The following is a 27,831-nucleotide window of genomic DNA, read 5'->3' on the forward strand; positions in this document are numbered from 1 at the left end:
GGGGGGGGGGGGGAATGTGTACCCATGAGAGGGCAGGGCATAGTGCCAAAGGTCCTTTCCTTTCCTTTTCCCGGTTTGTTTCCTATTGTCCATCTTCCTCTAGAATTGGGCATAGGGACACCCCCTTCTCTGGCCTTTCTCTGTGCTTTTGTCTTGCTCTCATTGTCTCCATCTTATCTACCCCAGGGTTCTGGCTCTCTACTGATTGGTTCCATCATCCAGTCTGTAAGTGAGTGTGTGTGTGTGTGTGTGTGTGTGTGTGTGTATGTAAGAGGCAGAGATGTTCCATCTATTAGAAACTCATTCTAATACTGACTGCATAACTCCAGCGTGTATTTGTGCTGAGAGTCTGATTTGTCAAAGGCTCCCTGCTACCAGCCCTGCTTAACGGGTGGGTGAGGAAGTGCCTGCCCCAACAATGGGGAATGGAGGGGAAAGAATCTCAACAGGTCACACTTGTGCTAACACCCTTCCCCCCACCTGCAGAAACCTGAAGGAGCTACTGTTCCCCCAGCACAGGGGCCCTCAGGAGCAGTACAAGTGTACTGCATACTTCAGCACAAACCCCAGGCTCTGTCCACAGAGTCCCCACTGCTGCCCCCACACTGGAGGGGCGAGGGCTTCCGTTCACACTCTGGAATCTCCCTTAATCTCTAACCAGCATTGCAACTACTTGTGCCCAGGGCCAGTGGGGGATGGGGGATTTTCCTCAAGGCTGTTTGTGATCCCTGTTCCCTGCCCTTCCCTAGGATGCTGGGGCCTCTAAGTCTCGGAGCTCCACGTCCCAGGGAGGTGGTTAAGCTCTGAGGGTTGGGGACATTCTACTCAGGGTCACAGGACTCTGCACTAGGTCAGTTAGCAGATTGGTGTTGTAAGTAAAGTTTTTATATGTCTGAAGCAAAGTAAGAAAAGTGAGTACAGCAAAATAAAGCACAGCGCCAAGTGCATTCATTTTAAAGGGCTGTTCTGTATTTCTGAGTTACTTTTTCTGTGTGTGTGTGTGTGTGTGTGGGCATGTGCACGCATTTGTGTGTGTGTGTGTTATTTCTTTTATGATATTATAAAGATGAAAGGTAGTAGGTGTTTTACTTTTTTTTTTTAAAGTTCTATTTAACAAAATTAAACTTAGCAACTCTAGTTTGGACCCTAAGATTTTTCTTTAGATTTTGCTGTATGGCAAAATTCCAGTCTGGGTCACTGGTCTGGGCCTTCTGGAGTCTCTGAGTCCTTAGATTCTGCTAATTTAGCAAACCAGAGAGCTATGTCCGGCCCTCTCTGAGAGGATTCCAACAGTGGCTAAGGATATCTTTTTTTCCTTGCTCCTCACCATGAATCCAATCCCAAAGCAGTGGATTTCAGCTAAGCTCCTTGTTCCCAGTGCTGCTCTGTGAAAACTCTTAATACAGAATCAAATTAAACAGAAACCCAACATAGACAAAAAATAAATTAGATAATAACTGGATAACTGGCTCATGACCAGTCCACAGATACCACTGGCTAAGGTATGGCTTAACTCTAGGTTCAAAAGATGCTACTTACCTGTAGGTGCTACTTTCCCTGGGTCAACTCCATTCAAGGTTCAGGGTAACTCTGGGTAGCTCTAGGCCCCCATCAATCCACCACTTGGTCTAGTATCAGAGAGTTGGCTTCCAGAAGTCCTAGGAGAGATCCATCCTCCACATGACTAAAAATGATCCATCTATGTGCTCATGTCACTTAGGTGACTTAAAATGCTGTTTAAACAGAGTTTAATTTCCTTTGTGTGGTGTGGAAGCCTTTGGCAATCTATGCTAAACCCATCTATGCAGCCTGATTTCTTACGCATTCTTCTCTTCCTCTCTGCCTGCTATGGCCTGAGTGTTGGTGCCCCTCCAAAATTCATATGTTGGAACTTAACCCCCAAGGTGATGGGTTTAAGAGGTGAGTCTTTGGGAGTAATTGGGTCATGAGGGTTCTGCCCTATATGGGATTACTGCCTCTATGAAAGGACCCAAGAGAGGGAGTTTATATACTTCCTTCCCTCCCTACGACCATGTGAAGATGCAGCAGCAAGACACCATCTAGAGAGGACAGAGCAAATCCCCATCAGACAATGAATTTGTAACCCCTTGATTTTGGACTAGAACTATGAGAAATAAATTTCTATTATTTATCTGATGCAGCTCTAGGGATCAAATCCAGGGCCTTGCACGTGTCAGGCAAGCACAGTACCACCGAGCTTTACCTCCAACTCAATTTCTACTATCTACAAATCACCCCGTTGAAGGTATTTTTTATAGCAGCAGGAACAGACTAAGAAAGCACCCGAACACACATACCCAGACTCTGTTGACGCTAATCCTGGTCATTCCCCAAATACATCGTTGTCTTTTCAAGTATCCCTGTTTTTAGCAGGGCTCCTTTTCTTAGGCCACGCCTCCTTTAAGACACAATTCTGATGGTATCTATACTGTGACTCTTCCCTTGATTCCAGTTTTTCCTTTTTCATTGCTTCTTGGACACTTTATTCTTTTTTAATTTTAATTTTCCAAAAAAGTTTTTCTTTAAAAAAATTTTATAAGTGGGCTGGGGTTGTAGCTCACTGGTAGAGTGCTCTCCTCACATGTGGAAGGCACTGGGTTCAATCCTCAGCACCATATAAAAATAAAAATAAAGGTACTGCATCCATCTACAACTAAAAAAAAATTTTTAAAAATTTCATAGGTAACACAGATCCATTCTCACAGTAACAATTAAAATACTGAAGATAAAGCTGAGGTTCCCCTTGATCATTACTATTTTTTTAATATTTATTTTTTAGTTATAAGTGTACACAATATTTTTTATTTTATTTTTATGTGGTGCTGAGGATTGAACCCAGTGCCTCATGCATGCTAGACAAGTCCTCTACCTCTGAGCCACAACCCCAGCCCCTGATCATTACTATTAATTCCAGTTCCCTCCACAGAGTCAAGTGTCCTACCCTACATTGTTCTATGAGTTTGTGTACGTAAATGTGCCTTGTAGAAAACGTCTTTTCCCCCAATGATAAGTATCATGCTATATGTATTGGACTGCAATTATTTTGCTTTATGTTATGAGTTTTCTTTAACTTTATTTTCTAGTCTATTACCTTTATTCCTGTAACAAACCCCTCTAGTAAGAAATAAGCTTCATTTGTTAATTTTATTATTTATACATCAAGTATTAATATAGCACTATGTACCAGGCACATTGCAACCAAAAGCTCATAGCAATCATATGAAGTAGTCACTGGTCTTATGCCCATTGCATAGATGGAGAAACCAAGGCATGGAGAGATTAAATAATCTATCCAGAGTCACATCCCTGGTAAGTGGTAGAATCTGGATTTGGATTCCAGAAGTTTAGTTCAAGACCTCCTCATACTATGTCCCTCCAAATGTTCTTCAAATGTGATTCCTGAGGAGATGAGATTATTCCTGTCCATTGATGAACCCTATGACATTCCTGGTTCTCTAACAGTTCCTGGAGATAGCAGTCCTTCCTTCCTTCCTTCCTTCCTTCCCTGGGGGTTGAACTCAGGGGCACTTTACCACTGAGCTACAAAACCAATCCCTTTTATTCTTCAATTTGGGACAGGGCCTCATTAAGATGCTGAGGTTGGCCTCAAACTTGCAATCCTCCTGCCTCAGCCTCCTGAGTCACTAGGATTACAAGTTTGTACCATCTCATCCAGCTTAGTCTATGAAATTTCTTATCCTTTTATTATTTCTTTTTTTCTTTCTTCTTCCATCCTTTCTGCCTATTTTAGTAAATTTGTAAAGATTTGTAAAATCTTTGCTTACATTGCTTTTTACCTCTTATTCTCCCTCATGGATCCATTCTTCTTGATGCTGATACATCCTTTTCACTATTTATTTCAGAGAATGTCTGCAGATGATACTTTCTGAGTTTCTGCCTAACTAAAAAAGGTCTTTATTTTTTCACACTGGAATGATGGCCTGATTGTACATATAATTCCAATCCAAAAATATTTTTCCTCTGAACTTCGAATTTTTTCCCTTTTCTTCTTGTACCTTCTGTTCTTCAATGAATGACTCTGCTTCAATATGATTCCCAGACTTTTGTGGCTCGTCTATTATTTTTTCCTTCCTTCATTGGATGTTTTCAAGATTTTCTCCTTTCTGTGGTATATGAAATTGTATCACAGTAGAGCTACATGTTAGTTTCACAAATGGATGCTGGTTTCATGGGGCCTTTCAAACTGAAGGTTCATGTTTTTCTTCAATTTCAGGACTTTTAAAAAAATTTATTTGAGTATAACATCATCTTACATTTTCCCCCATTTTCTATTACATTTTCCCACTTCAGAACCTATAGGTGATATCAGAAGTTTTAGGTTGATTCTCTGCATATTTTAGTCTTTTTTTTTTTTTTAAAGCACTTTCCATATTTTGTCTTGTGCTATATGCTAGGCAAGTGCATTTGCTCAATTTTTCAGGTCACACACACACATTTTAACTATTCCCTTTCTGATCATACTATCGAGTAAATATTCTTTCCTAATTATATTCCATTTTTCAGTTGACTTAAAAAAAATGAACAGAACTGGGCGTGGTGGTACATACCTACTCTATGTAATCTCAGCAGCTGGGGAGGCTGAGGCAGGAGGATCAAGAGTTCAAAGCCAGCATCAGCAATTTAGCGAGGCCCTAAGCAAGCAACTTAGTGAGACCCTGTCCCTAAATAAAATATAAAAAAGGGCTGGGGATGTGGATTAGCGGTTAGTGGTTGGTGATTAGTGGTTCAATCCCCAGAACAACAACAAAAAACAAAAAAAAAAAAGAAAGAAAGAAAGAATAGGATATCCTTTCACGATTATTCTAAAATCCTGTTCACACACTGTCAGCAATTTTATTAAGGGAAAGTTCTTCGAGATGTTGGATCTAATATTTCCCTTTCAAAATGTTGACTTTCTTCAAATGTTGGGTACTTATTGGTTGGGGGTGTCTTTTGTCCAAGATTCTCTGTGAGCCTGTTTGCCTTCTCTGTTTGTACACTCTTTGGCAAATATGGTGTGAGATAATCCATAATGTGTGTCATAGTCTATTGTCAATAAATAGTGGGGATGGGATGTACTGCTGAGTGGGGCACTTTGGTCTTCTGGAAGTGGGTGCTTCCCTTTGCTCTCATCAGCCACCAGGAACACTGTCCTTTTCTCCACGTAATTAATAATTTCATACCCACTGTTCCCATCTTCAGGCAGAGAGTCCTGCCATTGTTTCTTGGCACCAGGAAGTAAGACTGGGGCACGGAGCAGTTGACACGGTTGGCGGTGTCTGTTATAGTATCCTAAATACTACAACAGTGCCCCATTGGTTGCTTCCAGAGGAACCCACCTCCCTTGAGCATGCAGTACTGTTGGTGCAGTTTTCTACTCTTGGGGAACTATATTGCTCTGCAGGTTTTGGGCTGTGGTTTTTCTTTTTCTTTGATCAGTATCTACCTGCATTCATCTTTCAGAGATTTCTTGTGATTTCTGGTCCACCCAGAATTCTCCTTTTTATCCAGGTTGATTATGAATTTATTTATGTATTTTTATTTCTAAACATCTTTCTGTAATGTTTAAGTGTCGGGGATGGGAGGGAGAGGCCAGAGAATGTATTCAATTTGCAGTCTAGAACTGGAAACATCTCCCACAGAACTCTCTCTACTGTAACATGCCTCATGTTTGTGCTAGATGGAAGTTAGCCACATCCTAATCCTCAGCACTTGTGAATATGTTATGATGTCTCGCAAGGGAATTAATTGAAGGTAGAATTAAGGTTGCTAATCATTTGACCTTAAAATAGAGTGATTATCCTGGTTTTTCTGGATGAACCCAATGGAATCACAAGAGTCCTTAAATGTTGAAGAGGGAGGCTGAAGAGTCAGTATCAAAAACATGTGCTATGGGAATGACTCTGACAGCCATAGCAAACTGGCAGCCACTTGAAGCTGGAAAAGACGAGAATACATATTCCCCACTGGAGACTTCAGAAAGGAACATGGCCTTGGTGACATCTTATTTTGGCCTACTGAGACTTATTTTGGCCTTCTGACCCTTAGAATTGTACAAAATAGGTTGTTTTAAGTAACTAAAAGTTGGTATAATTTGTTACAGCAGCAACAGGGCACTAATACAATGTTTTCATGTGATTATTAAGAATAGTCTCTTCCACTATAAGGCCAGCTTCTTCAGAAAAGGGTCATACCTTTGTCACCTTTATTTACCTAGAATCTAAAAGAAGGTCTAGCACATTGTCAGGGCTGAGCAAATATTTGTTGAACAAACCAAAGAACAAAAAGCTGCTCTTACTCTGGTTCTTATTCTTGCTTTGAGATTACAAAGCAACTCCTGTCTCCCTCCTTTCCCAGAGGAGGCCCTTAGCCATGCTCTCATTTTGCTTTTCTTTCACTATTGTGCCATGTGTCACATTGCAGGTTTCATTGCTATTGCACTTGCAGCTTGCTCCCTTACTGTGGCCCATTCCCCTCCTCTCTCTGGGCCTGTGTTCAGGGAGAGTCGAGATGGAAGGCATGCGTCATATATGTACTTGGCTTCACCAACAGGCATTTGGCGGGCTACGCCTGAAATGGTCTTTTTCTACTTCTCTCTGATTCTGTCTGCTTTCCTTTCCTCCCCTCTCCACAGCTGCCTCCACCCATATTTCCTCCCAAGCTTCTGCTCTTTTCAGACAGGTTTGAACAGGAAATAATGTAGCCTTCATCTCTCCTTTTCCTTCCCATGTACTGAATTAAGTACCTAGTCCTGGTCTTTCTGTAGTCCTTCTTTACCCTCTACTCAGAAGATTCCATGGATTTCCAGGATAGACAGTGAAGTAAATTAAGGAACTCTCTCAAGTTCCCTCAAGGAATCCCTCTGCTTATTTTATCCAGAACTTCGAGGCTGTAAGGCTGGGGGGCTCCCGGGCTGGGAGACCACAGCTGATACTAGGTTCCCATACTGTGGCTTTTTTTTTTTTTTTTTTCTTCCTTCTCAGCCATTCTCAGGCCCGAACTTCTCAGATTTGGAATTGAGCTTGACTTCTGCCTCTCTGTTTGTCTCAAGCTCAGTCCAGTGTCTCCAGGAACCAGTCTCTGGTGAGCAAGATTGGTGATGGTCTAAAGCTGAGTTCTCAGGCCAGACCTTCTCTAAATCTGCTGCTAGGTTCTTTATGTTTGATTTGGGTGGCTGGCTCAATTCCTGTGCCAGTCCTTTGTGGTCAGGTCTGGTAGCGTAGCCAAGAGACACAGTGTGGTAACTCATTTAGAGAGGACTGCCTCTGACTGATCAATCCTGGGGCTGAGGATGCTGGACACAGGGACTCTTCTCTAGCACAAATTCTTTCACCAAAATCTATTTGTGGAGGACATTCTTTTTGATCCGTCTGCCTTTCCCACTACATGAAGACAGAAAGTTGATAAAACAAATAGATTATCCAATTTACTCTCCTCAATCCTAATCTAAGTATGAAATTCAGATTTTGGAGGAATCTTTAGGTCTCAGACATCTGATCTCTTGGAGGCTGTAGCATCAGAGGATGAAGGTCAGGACAAAGACTCAAGTCCTAAAGATGAACTATGACTTCTCTTACTCTGTAGACAACAGTCCCGGGTGTTGCATGCTTCATCGTATCAGAAATAAGCAGGTTCTGAGGTCTGTATTCTCCTGTAGATGACTCTCATTCTTGTATGAAAATACCATTTTATCTTTCTTTTCATGCCAGCAGCTTAAGCCTATGACCTGAATGCCTTCCCTTACCCCTTTTTCTTTTCTGTTTTTTAACTGAGGATTGAATCCAGGGTCTTTTAACCACTGAGATACACCCCAAGCCCCTTTAATTTTTTGAGACAAGGTCTTGCTAGGTTGCTGAGGCTGGTGTCAAACTTACTGTCCTTCTGCCTCAGCCTCTTGAGTTGCTGGGATTATAAGGTATGCACTCCTGCTCTGGGCTTATCCCTTTTCTTAAAAGCATTTGCAAAGGCTACTCCAGAGAGCTTAGGTTGGCAAAGAAGCTACCCACAAAAGGGTTCTCCTCATTCAACTCGGGAGTGGAAGGGGAGGGAGATGAGGCATAGATCCACACCTGGGCTGAGAGGTCTTAATTATGTACTTAGAAGGACCAGTTTCACATTTCTGATTTTAGGTGGCATATAACTCTTGGGGACGAAAACTCAGAATACTTTCAAGTTAAGGGTGTGATATCAAGACATTTCTTAGAGAAAACAATTTAATGTATGGTAATAAATTATGCAATGCTATTATCTAATAACAAGTTTTTAAAAAGCGGTATTAAATAACTTTTTAAGATAAAGATAATATAAGAAGTAAATTTGAGTTTCAAACTTTTAAAGGGTGCTTAGATCTAATTTTTAATTTTTTTATCCTTTTTTAGTTGTAGTTGGAGAAAATACCTTTGTTTATTTATTTTTATGTAGTGCTGAGGATTGAACCCAGGGCCTCACATGTGCGAGGTGAGTGCTCAACTGCTGAGCCGCAATCTCAGTCCCCATAGATTTAATTTTAAAAAAACTGTTTCTTTAATCTTTCTGGAATCTAATGTGCAGGATGTAAGGGAAGAAACAGCTTTTTCTGGATGGACAGCTAGTTGTTTCAAAACTATTGAATAGGTCATTATTATCCCATTGATTTGAAGTCAATTTTATCATGTACAGTAAAAAAAAAAAAATTCCCTTGTGGGCTGGGGATGTGGCTCAAGTGGCAGTGCGCGCGCCTGGTGTGCGTGCGGCCCGGGTTCGATCCTCAGCACCGCATACAAACAAAGATGTTGTGTCTGCCGAAAACTAAAAAATAAATATTAAAAATTCAAAAAAAAATTCCCTTGTAATCATGGTTGCTTCTGTGTTGTGTCTCACTTATTTATTACTATTTGTCTATTTCTTTGTCATTACTGCACTGCTTTGGTCACTCTGACTTTATAAGACATTTTGCTATCTTGTAGCACAAGGCTCCTACTAGAGCCTCATGTTTTGTTTTGTTTTTCTTCAAAGTTTCTTGGCTGCACTCATGTGTTTAGTCTTCCAAATGAATTTTAGAATCAACTTGTCAAGCTAAAAATCATCCCACTGGGATTGGGATTGAAATTGCACCGAATTGACATCATTGTAATATCAAATTTTCCCATCAGGAACATGATCTCTTCATTTGTTTAGGTCATTTTTATGTCCTTTGAGTTCTCTTGTTTTCTTCATATAGCTCTGGCATACTCTCAAAATATTTTATATATAAAATGTATATGTATTTCTGGGGGGCTGGCATAGTAAACAGGGTTTTCTTTTTCCTTTTGACTAATTTTTAAAAGAGTTTTGTCTTCGTCAAGGTTCTTATGGTAACAATTTACAGAAGTACACTCAAACTAACTTAGGCAGGGGGGAAAAAAAGAGAATTCTTTGGAAGGCAGCCAAAGCTTTGCCTGTAGGCCAAGGCCAGAAAGGGGAGTGGGCCTCACAGGGGGATGGAAACAAGAACTACTTCATCTCCTGTTGCTTCTTTCAGTAAATCTGTTTTTCTTTCCCTCTGTAATTCAGCTTTCTTTGCTTCTGTTTCACTTTCACATGTCTGGAAGCAAAGGAATATAGAAAAAACCTGGCTACAGTTGCTACCCCTATGAATGGAGCAATTCTCAGAAAATAACTGTGGACTGGGGAGGCCAGAAGGAAAACAGTTCCTGCAATATTAGGAACTTCAAATTTTTTTTTTTTTCCTGAGAGGTTGAGTTGGCAGTTACAGTGAGGGAGCCCCTGCCCTCCCCAGTACCAGGTGATTGATAAACAGAGACGACAATCATCAAGTCATGGAATTAACAATTCAACACAGATTTGTATTACTCCGATTTTGTATTTGTGAACTGCTCTGCTTGCTGTTCATGATATACTTCTACTTATTTCATTTAACCAACTTTTAGGCTTTTGGCTTAGATCACAACACTAAATTAATGCGGTTTAGGAGAATATATTTATTATTTCAAATATCTGTCTTTAGAAAATCAAATCCTTCAAATTTGGCAATTAAGGAAAAAGATAAATATGAGCCTATTCTTACTCTCTACTGACTTACAATTCATTTTTATTTTCTTGGGCAGAAAAGGGGCACGTTATAAAAGAAACCCTTCCAGAAAACCATAAACTCTGTTAAGACATTTTTCTTAACCTAGTTCAGCAGCTGACGTAAGCATTTGACCAGAAGCCCAGTAAAAGCTACAATGGAAACTTGCAACCAAGAAACTTTTGCAGTCTTGGCGCTATGGGTTACTAATTGAATGACCTTGGCAACTAACCTGGCCTCCCCAACCTGTTTTCTCATTTTCAAACCGAGATAACAACTTTTCCATTCAGGTGTGATGAGACCAAACAGTAAAAACAAAGGGCTAGGTTCACATAGGGTATTACCAGCGGCTAATTTGAGAGCCTGATATTGCTTAAGGAAAAAAAGTTTAAAGACTAAGGAAAAGGAGACAAAGAGACCCCAAAGGTGGCACCTCCGCAGGCCTCAGTTCTCTAACAGCTACCGAAAAAAGTCTTTCCAGGGTACACCCTTTCTTTTAATTGGAAAACAAGTGTTCGCTTTGAATGAGTTTTTTTCCTAATTAACAGAAAATTCCATTTCTCCCAACTGATTCTCCTCCCTGTCTGCAAGAGTCAAATTTTAGGGATCACCAAGAGCCAAGCGGAGTGAGCGGGAAGGTGACGGAAGCCCTCTACTCTGGGTCAAACCGGGCCCCCTCCGGCCCCTCTCCAGCACCTCCCAGCCCCCTCCGTCTCCCCCTACCCCCTCCGACACGTTTGCGCGTCTTGAGGCGTGGCTTCCGGTAACGGAGGCGTGTCTTCCGGTCGTCCTCTGCTCACCTCTTTTCCGGGGCGGGACTTCCTGTCCATCACATCTAGGCGCCGGGCTGCTGGACTGGTAGGAGGCCGGGACTGGAGGGTCAGTCTAGATGGCTAGGCTCTATGTTCCTCGAAAGGGCGCCCTGGAGGACGCTCTTTCTCGTTCCTCTTTCTTGCTTTTCTGTCCACGCGACGCTTTCTTTTGCGTTGACACCCTGGGTTTTTGGCACCACCGCCCACCTGAGGCTCTTCCGCTTCCTCTTTTCCCAGGCTCCGCCTCCGGCGTCCCGTGGCCATGACGACCGCTTCTCGGGACTCTGTGGTGTGGAAGCTCGCGGGGCTGCTGCGGGAGTCCGGTGAGTGGACTTCCGGTTGAACTGGGCCTCAGGAGAGGTGGGATTCTCCTCACCTTCCGGAGACACGCCTTGAATCACGGAGTTGTGACTACCACGGGTTACGAGGTGTCAGAGTTCATTCATATCTTTAGTCCTCCTGAGTTTGTTGGCTGTTTGCAATGCCCTTCGTCTCTGACAGTGTAAATTCTAGCCTTCCATAGAGACCAGGCTCCAGTATCACTTCCTCCACGCATTCTCTTATACTCTCAAAGGGAAATGATCTTTACTTGACTGTAATCCTCTGTACACCAGGGACAGATCATAATCGTTGTTGTATAGCAAGGCACCAAGTTAAAATAGCATGAGATTTGAAGTCAAAGCCACCTAGGTTGAAACCTTAACCGTCTTTCAAACTTGGTCAATTTGTTTAAAGTTTTCTGAGCCTCAGTTTTTTTTTCACCAGAAATCTGTCTGACATAATTATTGTACTTAACTAGAAAGTTTTTGGGAATTCATTTTAATTCACGTAAAACATTTAGTACCGTGTATACACATGTAGTGACTGTTCAAAATTGGAAACTCTATTGTTATAGTTGCCTGGGCACAGTGAAACTTCAGAATTTCAGTAGTTGTTCACAAGCCTTGGCTTTGAGACCAGAAAGAAGCAGCCACTCCTACCAGTCATATGAGTGCAATCAAGATTCTTTGTGACTCAGTTTTCTCTTAAGAGGAAGTTAATAGTGCTTCACTTTGGGAGATTCTGATGAGGTTTAAATGAGGTAACACAGTCATTTGGCACATGTTACCCAGTTAACTTTAGTTGTCCTCTCTCTCACTCTGCACTCCCATTGACGGTATCTGTGGAATCTATCTTTATAGCAGTGGTATTTTCTGGTTTGTATTAATAACTGTGCACATGTCTTCTCTCTTCTAGACTGGGAGGCTCTTTGAGGGTGGGAAGAGCCCTTGAACCATGTCTGTATCTATCCTTAGTGTCTGGTACATAGAAAATCCTTCATGCAAGTTGTAGGAATTGTTTATTTATTCAGCAAAAATGTGATGTGTCTCCAGGGGTTAGAAATGATGGGAAGTGTGAGTGTGTGACTATGAAAGTAGTAGTGAGAGGCAGATCTTTTTGGTGTTGGAATAGTTTTGTATCTTGATTGTAGTGGTGGTTGCATGAATCTCCACAAACAGCAAAGAACTGTGTAACTGCACAGTGTGTTGTGGCAATATCAAATTTTTAAAGTTTTAAATAACTTATTACAATACATTGTTATAATTGTTTTATTTTATAATTAATTATTGTTATTAATCTCTTTTTGTTCTTAATTTATAAATGAAACTTTATCATAGTTACTTGTTTATAGGATAAAACCATGGCACATTTGTAAAGAGCTCTAGACTATTAATGATCTCAGTCATCCACTGAGGGTCTTAGGAAGTATTCCTTGTGGATAAGAGGGACTGTTGTAATAAAATCTCTACTTGTATTTGAAAAACTGCTTCCTGATTAAAATTCAGAAGATTTTATAGTGGGAAACAGTTTTACTTTGATGATGATAATCAATTAATTGTATTAAAACTGACCCCCATGATTCTGCACCAAGCAATACCAATTTTTGATATTGACATTGTACCTATAGATAAATAAAACATAAACATTGGGTGGAGGGTATAGTATTTCTGTAACATCCTTTGACTATCCTTATTTTCTAGAAAGTTTTTAAAAAATTCTCCATATGTAGCTTATAACTGCACTTTAAAAAGTATTTTTAGGGGCTGGAGATATAGCTCAGTTGGTAGAGTGCTTGCCTTACATGTAAAAGGTCCTGGGTTCAATCCCCAGCACTACAAAAAAAAAAAAAAAAAAAAAAATTTTNTTTGAGACAAGGTCTTGCTAGGTTGCTGAGGCTGGTGTCAAACTTACTGTCCTTCTGCCTCAGCCTCTTGAGTTGCTGGGATTATAAGGTATGCACTCCTGCTCTGGGCTTATCCCTTTTCTTAAAAGCATTTTTAATTGTAGATAGACACAATACATTTACTTTATTTATTTATTTTTTTAAATTTTTTTTTTGTTGTTGTAGTTAGGCCCAGTACCTTTATTTTATTTATTTATTTTTATGTGGTGCTGAGGATTGAACCCAGCACCTCGCATGTGCTAGGCAAGCGCTTTACTGCTGAGCCACAACCCCAGACCTTATTTATTTATTTTTATGTAGTACTGAGAATCAAACCCAGTGCCTCACACATGGTAGGCAAGAGCTATACCATTGAGCTACAGTCCCAACCCCATAACTGCACTTTTTTTAGGACCAGTGACAAGTACCAGGGTGACAAAAAGATGTGCTCAAGGATGACAGTCTCTAATATTAGAGAGCAGTTTTAACATAGAGTAATAATAATACCATAGCACTTTAAATATATGGTTATTTTCTGACATGCATTTTAGTACTATTTGAAAGTTTCTATACATGTACATGTTATTTTTGCAATCAGAAAAAGAAATCAACATAAAATGTCCATTTGACTTTTATGTAAAATTGAGTTAATGCAGCATGGAAAGCTTAGCAGTGTTACTTATTGTGAAGGTTTGAGAAGGGAAAGACCCTTTCAATATACTCTCCTTTCTGTCTGCCCCTCTCCCTGCAGGGGATGTGGTCCTGTCTGGCTGTAGCACGCTGAGCCTGCTGACTACCACACTGCAGCAGCTGAACCGTATATTTGAGCTATACCTGGGGCCATGGGGTCCTGGTCAGACAGGCTTTGTGGCTTTGCCCTCCCACCCCGCGGACTCCCCCATCATCCTCCAGCTTCAGTTCCTCTTTGATGTGCTGCAGAAAACGCTTTCACTCAAGGTTCTGTGGGTGGATATGGGTCAGGATGTGCAAAGAGCTGGGGGGAATGATAGAGACTGGGGGTGGGGTAGTGGTGCAGAGTCTGCAGGGCTGAAATCCAGATGATGCCAGAGGCGTGGGTGGTTGTGCTGAGAGAGGGATGCTAATGAAAGGGATGCTAACGAAAAGGATGCTGTGCCTCAGTAACCTGTAATATTTTTCTTGTAGCTGGTCCATATCCCTGGTCCTGGCCTCCCAGGGCCCATCAAGATCTTTCCCTTCAAGTCTCTTCGGCAGCTGGAGGTATGGGGGGTGTTGGGGGATGTCATTGTACAAAATCTAATGTGAAGTATTCACTGGGGGCTTGGGATAGAGAGTTGGCCTCTTGGAGGAGAGGCTAGGCACGAGTGTACCCCTGCTCTGCAGTAATGTGGTATCAATACTCTTCCATTTAATGTTTCCCTGAACCATAGCTGGGCTTTGTCATCTTCTCCCTTTTCCCCATCCTGGGAGATAGGCATGAGGTGTTTGTCTTCTGTGCAGTTCTGCCTCCCCGCTCCTTTCCGTTTTTGCCCTAGCTCCGAGGTGTCCCCCTCCACTGCCTGCATGGCCTTCGTGGCATCTACTCCCAGCTGGAGACCCTGATTTGCAGCAAGAGCATCCAGGCACTAGAGGTGAGGAGAGTGAGGGGTGGGCCCCGATGCTCTGTCCTGGGAGACACAGAAGACCAAGCTCTGAGGGCTGATGGCGTAGCTCAGTGATAGAGCACTTGTCTGGCATGCTCAAGGACCTGGGTTACATCCTTGGCACTGCAAAAAACCCAAATAAATAATCAAAAAACCAGAAAACAAAATAAAGCTCAGATGTTCTTGCTCCCTCCTGTGATCTTGTGTCCTCGCTGCCTCCCCTGTAACTCTACAGCATTCTGTACCTGTCCATATATTCACAGTCACACCTGCCATGCTGTATTAAACATTCTAGTGTGTACCTTCTTACTCTTTCCATAGTATAGTCCTTGGGGACAGGGATCTGGGTTTTCTTTGAGTCTTCATCTCCAAATGAAGTCTGGTATATAAAGAATGAATGAATGATAGAGCATGGTGTGGGCAGGAGGGTGAGGGGACTAATGAGGTGTTTTGCTTGTCTCCTGCCCAGGAACTCCTCTCAGCCTGTGGTGGTGACCTTTGCTCTGCCCTCCCCTGGCTGGCTTTGCTTTCTGCGGACTTCAGCTACAATGCGCTCACTGCCTTGGACAGCTCCCTGGTGAGTTCCTCAGAGGGAATGTGGCTTTGGGCAAGGGCAAGGTTGGATCTTTAGGGAGGAGGGCTTGCTGGTCAATGAGGTGACCTTGTATGAAGATCTGTTCTCTGCTTCCTCTTTCCATCCTCCTCAGCGTCTCTTGTCAGCTCTGCGCTTCTTAAATTTGAGCCACAATCGAGTCCAGGACTGCAAAGGCTTCCTGATGGTGAGTGTGAGCAGCTGGTGGCTGGCACATTTGGGCCTTGAATTGCTCTGTTCCCACCACGCTTCTGGACCCACTGGTCCTTTCCTTGTGCTTGCCTTCTGGGTGAAGCCACACCCTCCTGGTAGTGTTGGGCTCTAGATAAGACAAGGCACAGCTCGAATCTCAGTATCTAACACCTGTGTGACTTGGATTAAATAAGCTAGCTTGTTGGTTTATTCACCTATGAAGTAGAAATTGTAGGAGTACCTATTTTTGTATAGATGGTTGTAAAGAGTGCCCACTGTTACTTAGTGTATTGCCCAGTTCCTTTTGTGGTGATGATGGAACCCTTCTGTATCTTTTTGTCCTTGTGAAGGATAAACAAAGCTGGGTATTAAAAGTGGTAAGGACAGATTTTAACCAGTCATACAATAAACTATTGCAATAGGGAAGAGGATTCAATGTGAACTGAATTCCACTTTAAAAAAATTTTTTTAATTTGTTTTAATTAGTTACACATGACAGTAGACTGCGTTTATGCACTTTGATATATCATAAGTAGATGGGATGTAATTTCTTATTTTTCTGATAGTACATGTTATAGAATCACATTGGTCATGCAGTCACATATATACATAGAGCAATAATGTCGGTTTCATTCTTTTATCATTCCTGTCCCGCATTTCCTCCCTTCACTTCCCTCTACCTAATCTAAGGTAACTCTGTTCGTCTCTAGTCTCCTCGCCCCCAATTGTGAATTAGCATCAGCATATTAGAGAAAACATTCGGCTTGTGTTTTTTGGGGATTGGCTTATTTCTCTTAGCATGATATTCTCCAGCTCCATCCATTTACTGGCAAATGCCATAATTTTATTCATTAAAGCTGAGTAATGTTCTATTGAATATATATACCACATTTTTTTTATCCATTCATCTAAAAGCTACCTAGGTTGGTTTCATAGTTTAGCTATTATGAATTGAGTTGCAATAAACATTGATGTTGCTGCATCACTGTGGTAAGTCCTTTGGGTATAAACCAAGGAGTGGGTTAGCTGGGCCAAATGGTGGTTCCATTCCAAGTTTTCTGAGGAATCTCCATACTGCTTTCTGTAGTGGTTGTACCAATTTGCAGCCCCACCAGCAATGTATGAGTGTACTTTTTTCCCCACATACTTGCCAGCCTTTATTGTTGCCTATATATTTTTTTTTTAATTTTTTATTGTTGGCTGTTCAAAACATTACATAGTTCTTGATATATCATATTTCGCACTTTGATTCAAGTGGGTTATGAGCTCCCATTTTTACCCCATATACAGATTGCAGAATCACATCAGTTACACATCCATTGATTTACATATTGCCATACTAGTGTCTGTTGTGTTCTGCTGCCTTTCCTATCCTCTACTATCCCCCCTCCCCTCCCCTCCCCTCTTCTCTCTCTGCCCCCTCTACTGACATTCATTTGTCCCCCTTGTATTATTTTTCCCTTTCCCCTCACTTCCTCTTGTATGTACTTTTGTATAACTCTGAGGGTCTCCTTCTATTTCCATTGTTGCCTATATTTTTGATGATTGCCATTCTGACTGGAGTGAGATGAAATCTTAGTGTAGTTTTGATTTGCATTTCTCTAATTGCTTAGATGTTGAACACTTTTTCATATATGTGTTGATTGATTGTATTTCTTCTGTGAAGTATCTGTTCAGTTTTCTTAGCCCATTTATTGATTGGGTTATTAGTTTTTTTTGGTGTTTTTTGAGTTCTTTGTATATTCTAGAGATTAATGGTTTATTGAAGGTGCATGTGGTAAAGATTTTCTCCCAATCTATAGGCTCTCTCCTCACATTGATTATTTCTTTTGCTAAGAAGAAGCTTTATAATTCGAATCCATCCCATTTATTGATTCTTGATTTTACTTCTTGTGCCTTAGGGGTCTTGTGAAGGAAGTCAGATCCTAGGCCCACGTGGTGAAGTTTTGGGCCTACTTTTTATTCATTAGGCATAGGGTCTCTGTTCTAGTACCTAAGTCTTTGATCCACTTTGAGTTTATTTTTGTGCAGGATGGGAGATAGAGGTTTAATTTCATTTTGCTACATATGGATTTCCAGTTTTGCCAGCAGGATACAAAATCAACACCCATAAATCAAACACATTCCTATACATCAATGATAAATCCACTGAATCCACTTTGATTCATGCAGAGATGCCTAGATGTTTTAAATAAATAATAGGGGAAGTGGGGGCTTACAATCAGGAAAGTAGAAAGCAGGAAAGGGGATGTTGTCTGAATCATACCCATCTGAATTTGCTAATTAACTGGCACTTATCAAAGTTAGGTCCTTGCCCTCCCACAGAGGCTGGGAGATAGACTGTCTTCAAAGGTTGGCTGGAACAAACAGGACATTTTGTTTGTATTCTTGAGTTTTCCCAGGCAGGAATTTCAGGAGGTTGGAGTCACCATCCTTGGGTGCAACCTGGAGCTGTTAGGAACTATACTAGTGTTTGTTCAGGTCGCTTAATGTGGGTGAAATCGTTTGTGCTGAGAATTTGCAGCTTTCATAGGTAGAATGGGAAGGCCTTGTCCAGAAGGCCCAGAGGACCCTAACTAGAGTTTGGTCAAGGTGAGAACCTTTGTCCTCCCTGTCCCGCTGAAGGATTTGTCTGAACTCTACCATCTGGACATCTCCTATAATCGCTTGCACTTGGTACCAAGAATGGGACCTTCAGGAGCTGCTCTCGGGAACTTGATACTGCGAGGCAATGAGCTTCGGAGCCTACAAGGTGAGTGGGAAGTGTGATGGGGCACATGTGGAGGCGAATGGGGGAAGTACAAGGCTTGAGGTAGCCCAGGGACCACATGGATAAGGCACTCTGATTTGTCTATTTCCTGTACCCTCCCCCAGCACACCCACCACCATACCCATGCACTCACTCCAACACTATTCCTCCCTTCTCACTTCCACCCCAGGCTTGGAGCAACTGAGGAACCTGAGACACCTGGATGTGGCATACAACCTGCTGGAAGGACACAAGGAGCTATCACCTCTGTGGCTGTTGGCTGAGCTCCGCAAGGTGACATGGGTGCTTCAAGGGTTCAGGAGCCACTTTTGTGCCTGGTCCTCCTATGGAGGTCAGTGCTTTCTTCCCACAGAAGGAACCCCAGGCCCTCCTCATTCTCTTCTCCTGTCCCTCAGCTCTACCTGGAGGGGAACCCTTTGTGGTTCCATCCTGCCCATCGTGTGGCCACCATCCAGTATTTATCACCCCGGGTTAGGGATGCTGCCCACAGCGTGAGTGATTGTCTTGTGTCCACTCTGCTTCCCCTTTCCTGCCAAATCCTACCCCACTTCTGTGCCCTCTTGCCATCCCGGGTCCCTGTTGTCTTTTTAATACCTGAACTCTCTGGTGATGGCTCTACCGAAAGCCCTCCTCCTCTTCCTTTGTCTTTGTGCAGTTCCTTCTTGATGGCGAGGTCTTGTCACTGAAGGATTTTCAGGTCAGTGAGGTGGGGTAGTGGAGCAGGATGGCAAGGCTGATGGGTGAAGGCATGAAGGGGGAGGGTGTTAGAGGGGTGACAGAAGTGGCTGGTGACTTCCTCCCTCCAGTGGCTGGAAAGTAGGGTCTGCTTCTTGGCAAAGTTGGGTGGGGCAGAGGTGTTCCCCTGAGCACCTCTCACTTCTTCCTGTTGTCACACACCAGACCCCTGCATCTTCAGGGCCTGGCCCCATGGTCCTACCTCTGCCTTGGCCGGTGGGGAGTACCACCGAAACTTCAGGTGGTCCTGAGCTGAGTGATAGCCTCTCTTCAGGGGGCATCATGGCCCAGCCCCTGCTGCGTAAGGTTAAGGTAAGTGTCATCCTTGCTGCTTTGTGCCTGGGGTTGGGTCTTTTTGTGGGGACTCTGGGTTATTGATGGACTGACAGTAGTAGGGCCTTTTCCTTGCTAGTAGTTGTGTGGTTTTGGTAGGATGGGTGGGTGGCAATGAAGGGCAGGGCTGGAGGCCTGGCTGATGTAGAACTGTGTCCCTCTGCCCAACCCAGAACCGAGTCCGGGTGAGGCGGGCAAGCATCTCAGAGCCCAGTGATACAGATCCGGAGCCCCGAATTCTGGATCCCTCTCCTGCCGGTAAGTCAGCTTCACCTACTCGCCAGCTCCTACTCTGCTCCAGCTCTCTCTAGTCTTGATGAAGATCTATGAAGGCCTGGTAGGAGAAATTTGATTTTTCTGGCAATATGAAGCACTGCAAAGGTATTTTTAGTCTGTCTTTTAAGTTTAAGGAAAGGAGAAGGAACTGCTCCTGGGTAGCATTTTCTAAAGCTTTTCAGGGAGCATTAACTTTGAGGGGCATCAAAAGGTCATAAAAAAAGGATTTTGTGGCTAGGTAAGTTTGGGAAGTGCTAGGTTAAACAAAAAATAGGTTTCTTTCCTGTGGGCCATCTCAGGGCTTTACTTATGTTACTGTGTTTGTGGCTCTTTAGAAGTAGCAAAGTGCAGTTGCTCATTGTGTGACCATAGTGTTACATAGGACATGCTTGGGGACGTGCTGCTGGGAGGGAGCCTGTAGTCCTCCCATTGCTTTACATTGAGGAGTACTCATAGAAAGAAGTTGGGGTCTTTGGGGTAGGGGCTGGGGCCTGCTCAGCTGTGCATCTTCCCCTCTTCCCCCAGGGTGGTTTGTACAACAGCATCGGGAACTCGAGCTCCTGAATAGTTTCAGGGAGCGGTTTGGCTGTGACTGGCTGCAGTATAGGAACCACCTGGAGACTTCTGGGAGCCCCCATCTGGCCACGTCCAAGACTCCTAACCTTAGCACCACTCTGCTGGATGCTCTGGGTCCAGAGACTCTACCTGGTCCCCTGGCCCCAGAGAAGGAAGTCAGAGGTCCTGAGGAGTCACCACATAAAATGTCTGAAGAGGGTAGGGTGGAGCTGGAGCCCCAGGAGGAAGATAGGGAGGAAGAAGAAAAGGAAGAGGGAGCAAAGGAGGGACATGAGGAAGAAGAGGAACAGGAATGGAAGGAAGTAGAAGGTGAGCACCCTATGACTGTGGGGCAGGCCGGGGCCAGCCAGTGTTCCAGTGTCCAGGAGATTTCAGAACAACCACGGCCACTCATGGGAGGCAGAGACTCTGGGTTCATTTCCTTCCTCCAGGGCTTTTCTCTTGGTCTCTCCACAGCGGAGCTCTGTCGCCCTATGTTGGTGTGCCCTTTGCAAGGGCCTGAAGGTGTGCAGGGCCGGGAATGCTTTCTCCGGATCACTTCCACCCACTTGTTTGAGGTAGAACTCCAGGCAGCTCGAACCTTGGAGCGGCTGGAGTTGCAGAGTCTGGTAGTGGCTGAGCTAGAGCCCGAGATGAGAACCCAGAGAGAGCCAGTGCCTGAGGTGAGTGGCACCTCCAAGACTCCTGACTTTAGCACCCCTCCGCTGGATGCTCTGGGTCCAGAGACTTTACCTGGTCAAGTGTGGGTAGGGTCCTGGAAGAGGCCCTGGGCTTTTTCAGGAGTCAGCTGACAACATGGTGATGTTATGTGCCAGCACCAGACTGGGTGTTTCCCACCATCTCTTATGGGCACTTGGAGCTTAGGAGAGGTACTTCAGGGGCTGGAGCATGATGGCAAGCTGTGTAGGAAGCTGGGCAGAGGAGGGGATCCTTGCCCAAGACTTGGGTGTCAGCTCCAGTATTTAAATGGGGTCTGCAGTTATTTCTCTCCTCCATATTCAGTATAACCATAACTTCCTACCTCCTATTGTTTTCTTTTGCTTTCTCTTTCTCATGCAGGGCTCAGGTCTGCTCCCTGGGGCCCCCATACTTGTGTTGCGCTTTTCCTATATTTGCCCTGACCGGAAGTTGCGTCGCTATGTGCTTCTGGAATCTGATGCTCATGCAGCTGTCCAGGTGATGGGGCCCAGGAGGTTGTAGGGGAGATGGGAAGAGCCCCAGGCAGCAGGTCCAGGAGTCTGTTCTGAGGTCTGCCTGCTCACAGCTGCCTTCTGCCTGCCTTCTTTCAGGAGCTACTTGCTGTGCTAACCCCTTTCACTACTGTGGCACAGCAGCAGCTTAGGGAGGCCAGGGACCCACTGGGGACCAGATTTCAGTGTCTGCGTTGTGGCTGTGAGTTCAAGCCGGAGGAGACTGGGTTGGGACCGGATGGTGAGGAAGGCTGGAGGCCTTTGTTCCAAAAGACAGGTACTAACCTTGCCCCTGACCTCCTTGCCAACACAGCTTTCCCACTTCAGGGAAGGCAGCTCTGAGTGGGGGAGTGTAGAAGAGCAGCCCCAGGGAGGAAGGACTAGAGTAATGGGGACCAATCATTCTATCAGAAGGAAAAGTAAAACTGTATGTCTGCTATGTTTATAAAAAAAGAAATCTGAAAAAGATGGAACTACATCTTGGTTTTTTCCTCTCTTAGTGAGGAAATATAATCCCCAACCATGCTTAAACATACTCATTAATTTTTTATAACTTGCAGGCTTTTTGGGTATTTTTGGCTAATATTTCAGAAATAACATAAAATCCAGTGAGCCTTTACTGTAGAGTCAGGTTGCTATGCTGCCCTCTGAGAATGGTGGCGGTTGAGTAAGGTGCTTTGGGAGTTGATGTAGTTTGTCTTTGCCTGACTGACCATGTAAGCTACTTAATAACAAATGACCTTGTGGCATCTCTTTATATTCTATTCTTTAAAATGAGTTCCTCCCATTGTGGACCAATCAAAAAGCCAAGTCTTTGAAGACAGGAATATTCTGGCTAATAGCTGTGTTAAATGACTTTTTTTTGTTTTGTTTTGTTTTTCAGCAGGGATTAAGCTCAGGGGCACTTAACCACTGAGCTACATCTCTAGCCCATTTATTTATTTATTTGTTTGTTTATTTTGAGACAGGGTCTCTCTAAGGGTCTTGCTAAATTGCTGAGGCTAGTTTTGAACTTGTGGTCTTCCTGCCTCAGCCTCCCCAGTTGCTGGGTTACAGATGTATACTACTGTACTTGGCAAAACATTGTTTTTTATTAGTCACTTTTTTCTTAGCAGTAGCTCCAGCAGAACATTAAGATGTAATTCAGAAAATTGAGCCCTACCCTGCTCCCCTCCCAGAGCCTGCCCAGGTGACTATAGCCCAGTAGCCCCAGTGGCACATATGCAAGTGGAAATAGTCCCACTCTTTCCCAGGCCCTGGCTGTACTCCATAGACCCTGCAGCCTCTGGGGTCCCCCCTGAATGTTCATTATTAATGAACGTTACCATGTGCAGCATGCTCATTTGATTTGGACTCCAGTTACCTCATCTGAACAAAGAAGAAAATGGCCCCCACCACCACGGTGCTCTTAGAAGATTTAAATGTGACAGTGCTGAGCACAGTGCCTGACACAAAACAAAGTCCCTCATATATGGTGACTGCTGTTATTATTAGTCTGTGTAAATTATCTGATCTTTCCTCATTTTCAAAATGGGATGGGAAGAGTTTTGATGGGGCTGATAATATGGTGTGGGAGCTAGCACGCACCTAGCATCTCTGAGCTGCTCAGGAGTTTCTTCTGTCCTTATTGATCCATGTCCTGAATTCTTTATCTGCTTCCACTCAGCTGACCCACCAACCCTGTAAGATAACACTTTTTTCATGCTCATCTGATCGGTGAGGTTCAGAGCAGAGATGACTGGCCTGTGATTATAGAGCCATTGCAGTGGAGTCTGGAATAGAACCCACATCTGTTACCAGAGTCCTCCCTGCCTTTCCCAGTCTCTTCATTTGGTTTTTCAGACATTGATGCCAGAATACTGAAGTACTTGGTCAGCCCAAGGCTTTGGGACCGGACCAGATCAGGCTCGTTGAGTTTAACCCTATCTGAGAGAGCCTAGAATTAGAAGGCAGGGTGTATTTTGAGGAGATTGTGGGCCATAGGTCAGCTCAGTCCCTACTGGGATGGGTGTCATCCATCAGTGACTATGCCTGGAGAGGGAGTTGGGGATGATTTGGGAATAGTGCTCATGTAAGAAGCTTAGATGTGGCCCTGGGGATTCCAAGAGTAGCAGGTGTACTGTGAGTGTGGTGGGGGTATGCTGTGTGAGCAGACTAGGACTTGTGTCCATATTTCTATCCAGAATCTCCTGCTGTGTGTCCTAGCTGTGGTAGTGACCATGTGGTTCTCATGACTCTGTCTGAGGAAACCTCCAACAGGGAGCAGAATCATGGACAACAGTCACCAGTTTCCTCTCAGTCTTCTAGTCCTGTCTGTGACACTGCTGGCCACAGTGACCACCCCAGCAGTGCTGACATGGTCCCACCTCAGGCACCTATCTCCCATGGCCACAGCAGCTGGAGCCTCAGTCCACGTGAGTATAGGCAAAGCAAGATGGGGTGGCTTAGGGGAGGGAAGGGGCAGCAGAGATGGGGCTGGGGGTAGGCTGATGGCTCACGGGTTGCCCCCAGCCCCTGAGCGCTGTGGCCTCCGCTCTGTGGACCACCGACTCCGGCTTTTCCTGGATGTGGAGGTGTTCAGTGATGCCCAGGAAGAGTTCCAGTGCTGCCTCAAGGTCTGTGTCACCTGGTACTGCCCATGCCCCTAACTGACCATGGTATCTACTGTCTCCATTGCTCCAAATGGAGCCTGGCCAGGTGCTTGGGAACCACCATATCTGGCTTCTGGTTTCACTTGTAGCAGTTCCCTGCTGTGTGGTGGTAGACACATTCCTCATGACCTCAGTCATCCCCCTCACAATGGAGATAATGCTTCCTGTCTTACACAGTGTGGTGGTTGAGAGCTAGTGTCTATCAGCTGCTCAGCATGGCACCTGGCACTAATACATGGGGCCTCCAGTCATTATAAATGCACCGTGTCATTAGACCCTTCTATTGACACCTGATGTATACTGGACACTAAGGATTCGTCTTGTCCTTAGTCTTGGAGTCTGGTGTGAGGAACTGACAATATCATGCAATGTGTATATGCCGTTATGGGGTAAGGCCTCAGGAGGGGTGTTTGATGCTGCCTGAGTGGGCCAGGAAGCCTCCCTGGAGGATGCTGTCGAAGCCAAGCCTTGACAGATGAGCAAGGAGTAGGAAGGAGAAAGAATTACAGGTGGAGAAAATAGCAAATGCATAGAGGCATGAGAGACTGGCCTGTGGGGAGAGCTGCGGGGGTGGGGAGCCCGTGTGCAGAATGAGGGGCAGGTGTCCCTTGGTGAGTCTGTTCGGGAACAGGTTGGTGTGTCTGTTAAGGAGTTTGGACTGGATCCAGGGGCTATCACAAGCCACCCCAGCATTTGAGGCAGGGAGTGATGATAAGTTTCGTGATTGAAGACAATCTGGTGGAGTATGGAGGGCAGGTCAGAGGGCCCAGATGAGGGTCACGGGGACCAGTCAGGAGACCACCAGGGGATCTAAGTGAGGGCGGTGCTGTGGATGGAGAGTAGTGGGACTCGAGGTCATTGTTTACACTGATTAGTGGTGGGGAGAACAGCTCAGCTTTTGTTATGGTACTCGCTTTTCTGGTTCTCTTATTTTGGTTTCTCATCAACTTTCTCTTCTCCTTAGGTACCAGTAGTATTAGCAGGTCACTCCAGGGAATTTCTGTGTCTTGTGGTCGTGTCTGATCATAGGCTTTACCTGTTGAAGGTGACAGGGGAGATCTGGTGAGTGAGCCAGGTGTGTGGCCAGGGCAGCATTGGGGTCTCCCTGTCATTCTCAGTCTGTCCTTATTCTTGGTCACTCTGTTCTCCTTCCACAGCGGGCCTCCAGCTAGCTGGCTCCAGCCAACCCTGGCCATTCCCCTGCAGGACCTGAATGGCATGGAGCTGGGCCTGGCAGGCCAGAGCCTACGGCTGGAGTGGGTGACTGGTGTGGGTAGCTGTGTTCTGCTACCCCGAGATGCCAGGTGTTGCCGGGCTTTCCTGGAAGAGCTCATTGGTGAGATAGAGGCAGCGAGGGCCGGGCAGGGAGGCCAAATGGGACTCGTCTCTTTTAGAGGTTTCTGAAACCCAATACAATGGAGAATAGACAGGTGTTGAAAATTGGAGAGCTTGGGATAGAGGAGAGCAGAGCCTTCTGAGGGTTCCTTGTCTCTGGCTGGCTCTTTTCAGGTGTCTTGCAGTCTCTGCCCCCTACCCAGAGGAACTCTGTCATTGCTACGGAGGAGGAGGTAACCCCGCAGCACCGGCTCTGGTGAGTAGACAGGACTGAGGTGGGGGTTGGTTCCCAGGCCCTCTCCACAGATCCCAAACATGGTCCTATGCTAGACAGGCCCTGAGCCTGCCCCCATCCTTGGGTGCACACCTCCCCACAGGCCCTGAGCTCCTCCTGACCCATTCCCTCCCTTGAAGCCCTTCCTACACTGGCTGACCCTCTTCCTGTGTCTGCCACGGCTCCCAGGCCATTGTTGGGACAAGTCGCTTCCTCAGAGGCTCCCCAGTTCTTCTATCTTCGGGCATTCTTGGTTGAAGGTGAGGCCTCCATGCTGCAGGTATCCTTGGTCTCTGTATCCTATCTCATCCAGTCTCTTTTTCCTATCTCAGCAGCCCCCATACCTCCATAGCACCCCGATAACAACTCTCATTTTCAGGAATCTGGAATCCCCCTCATGGGTGTACCCACACAACAGCTGGGTGTTCTCTGTCTCTCTCTTTGGGTGGGGCCCTCAGTAGCTTAGAGACCTTTGCTTTGGTGTCCAGTCTTCCCTGATGTGGGCCAGTTGGCTGGGTCTGTTCCCTTCATCCCTTCAGAGAGGCTAGATGGGTCCTTGCTTCTGTTCAGGGCAACTGGTGGGGTGGGCTCTCTTTGTCTCACCTCTCAGAGGTTTTGGAAGTAGGGATTCCTGGAGTTTGGGAAGGGGAGGGCTTTGGTCCCCAGGGCACAAGCTCCTTTGTGGCCCACTCCTGAAGAGGTTTGTACCTCTTCTGAGCAGTGCTAGGACACTGTCCTCCAGGGATCCAGGCCTTCCATAGCTTTTTACTCTGGGCCTCACCCTGCCTCTCTTCCTCTAGGTCCCTCTACCTGCCCTATTTCCCTGTTGCTGACGCTGACGACTCTTTACCTGTTAGATGAGGACCCTGCAGGGTCCCAGGCAGAGCCCCCTCTCCCAGGAGCATCTGGTGAAGTCTCTGAGAAGGCCCCTCCCTTGGTCCTGGGCCCTTCTGTGCAGGTCAGGGAGCAGCAGCCACTCAGCAGCCTGAGCTCTGTGCTGCTCTATCGGTTGGCCCCTGAGGACCTGCAGCTGGTCTTCTATGACGAGGTGTGTGTGTGTGTGTGTGTGTGTGTCTCAGATGCAGAAAGAGAGGAAGAGTGTGTGTGTATGTGTGTGCGCATACACATGTGCTCACACTGGAGATGGGCAGTGTGGAAATGGGTTTAGGAAGGCTGGGAATTGGTGGGAGAATGGAGCTGAGGGAGGAGCAGGCACAGTGAAGGGAACACAGAATTAGGGTGTAAAGAATCAGAGGTTCCTTGGTTTTGAATAAGAAGCAACTAGAGAGCATGGCAGCTGTAGGCAGTGGGAACATCTGGCCTTGGAGCCCTTTATTAGCTAGGGAGCCTTTAGGGAGACACTTGGCTGCTGTGAATTTGTGTAATCAGCTCTCTATTTGACCTTTATAACTACCAGGTAAGGAGGAGATATTATTATTGGTACTGTTTTACAGATGAGGAAACTGAGGCTTGGGGACATTAACCAACTTGCTCAGGTCACAAGTGATAGAGCCAGGAATCGAACCCACTCAAATCCTTGGAATTGATTCCAGAACTTGTATTTTGTGTAGCAGGGAAGATTAGAGATGAGACAGTGATGGAAAGCTTGGTTGGACTCTTATCTTCAAGGCTCAGGGTCAGCATCTTTTATGGGGAATGACATAGGCTTGGGGGTTGGGAGAGAAACAATGAGCCAAGGAGGGTGGTGGTCCTTCCCTGAGACCTTCTTGTCCCCCTGGTGCATCTCACCTTGCTAACTGCTTGGCCTGCCAGGTGTCTCGGCTGGAGAGTTTCTGGGCACTCCGTGTTGTATGTCGGGAACAGCTGACAGCACTGCTGGCCTGGATACGGGAGCCCTGGGAGGAGTTGTTTTCCATTGGACTCCGAACTGTGACCCAGGAGGCTCTGGACCTGGACCGATGACTTCCACGCTGACCCTAGCCCTGACCTCAGGAACTAGGCTGCAGAGGTTCTCTCTCTTGGTCTCCGAATCTGTCTTCCAGACTCTGGTTGTTGACTTCTCCAGTCTTTGGGCATTGTTCAGTGACCTATGGCTAAAGGGAAGGACAAGAAAAATGATCTGGCCTGAGGGGACAGGCTAAATGGTCAGTGGGAATGTTTCTCACACACTTTTTCTCAGGTATGAATAAAGTAGTTTCTATTGCAGATGTTGTGGAAGGTAGTTGAATGTGTCGTTTATA

General features: G+C 45.1%; 1 protein-coding gene across 3 annotated transcripts; it reads left to right on the top strand.

The window, feature by feature from the left end:
* Window positions 1–10,864: 10,864 nt before the first annotated feature.
* On the top strand, window positions 10,865–27,796 carry LOC107138733 (serine/threonine kinase 11 interacting protein). Of its 3 annotated transcripts, none has more exons than XM_015481447.2 (25): window positions 10,865–10,927; window positions 11,119–11,204; window positions 13,836–14,041; window positions 14,249–14,323; window positions 14,599–14,694; window positions 15,176–15,283; window positions 15,414–15,485; window positions 18,116–18,242; window positions 18,430–18,533; window positions 18,656–18,751; window positions 18,916–18,957; window positions 19,161–19,307; window positions 19,502–19,586; window positions 20,130–20,489; window positions 20,637–20,842; window positions 21,240–21,356; window positions 21,470–21,647; window positions 23,554–23,784; window positions 23,882–23,985; window positions 24,986–25,083; window positions 25,179–25,357; window positions 25,531–25,612; window positions 25,820–25,890; window positions 26,431–26,678; window positions 27,404–27,796. In XM_015481447.2, the coding sequence occupies exons 2-25, from the start codon at window positions 11,144–11,146 to the stop codon at window positions 27,551–27,553; spliced, it is 3,243 nt and encodes a 1,080-aa protein (XP_015336933.1). In that variant the 5' UTR covers window positions 10,865–10,927; window positions 11,119–11,143; the 3' UTR covers window positions 27,554–27,796. The 3 variants fall into 3 exon arrangements, with proteins under 3 accessions (XP_015336933.1, XP_048664559.1, XP_015336932.1); XM_015481446.2 differs by having other exon boundaries at window positions 10,882–10,948; XM_048808602.1 differs by lacking the exons at window positions 26,431–26,678; window positions 27,404–27,796 and having other exon boundaries at window positions 25,771–25,869.
* Window positions 27,797–27,831: the final 35 nt, after the last annotated feature.

The sequence above is a fragment of the Marmota marmota genome, unplaced genomic scaffold (assembly GCF_001458135.2).
Source record: "Marmota marmota marmota unplaced genomic scaffold, marMar, whole genome shotgun sequence".
Classification (NCBI taxonomy): Eukaryota; Metazoa; Chordata; class Mammalia; order Rodentia; family Sciuridae; genus Marmota; species Marmota marmota.

Bases quoted from the DNA above. Each gene is read 5' to 3' on its own strand.
- LOC107138733 (XM_015481447.2), top strand. From the start codon at position 11,144: ATGACGACCGCTTCTCGGGACTCTGTGGTGTGGAAGCTCGCGGGGCTG. The intron at 18,958-19,160 runs GTCAGTGAGGTG...GTCACACACCAG, and splicing joins TGTCACTGAAGGATTTTCAG to ACCCCTGCATCTTCAGGGCC. The intron at 25,084-25,178 runs GTGAGTGAGCCA...CTCCTTCCACAG, and splicing joins AAGGTGACAGGGGAGATCTG to CGGGCCTCCAGCTAGCTGGC.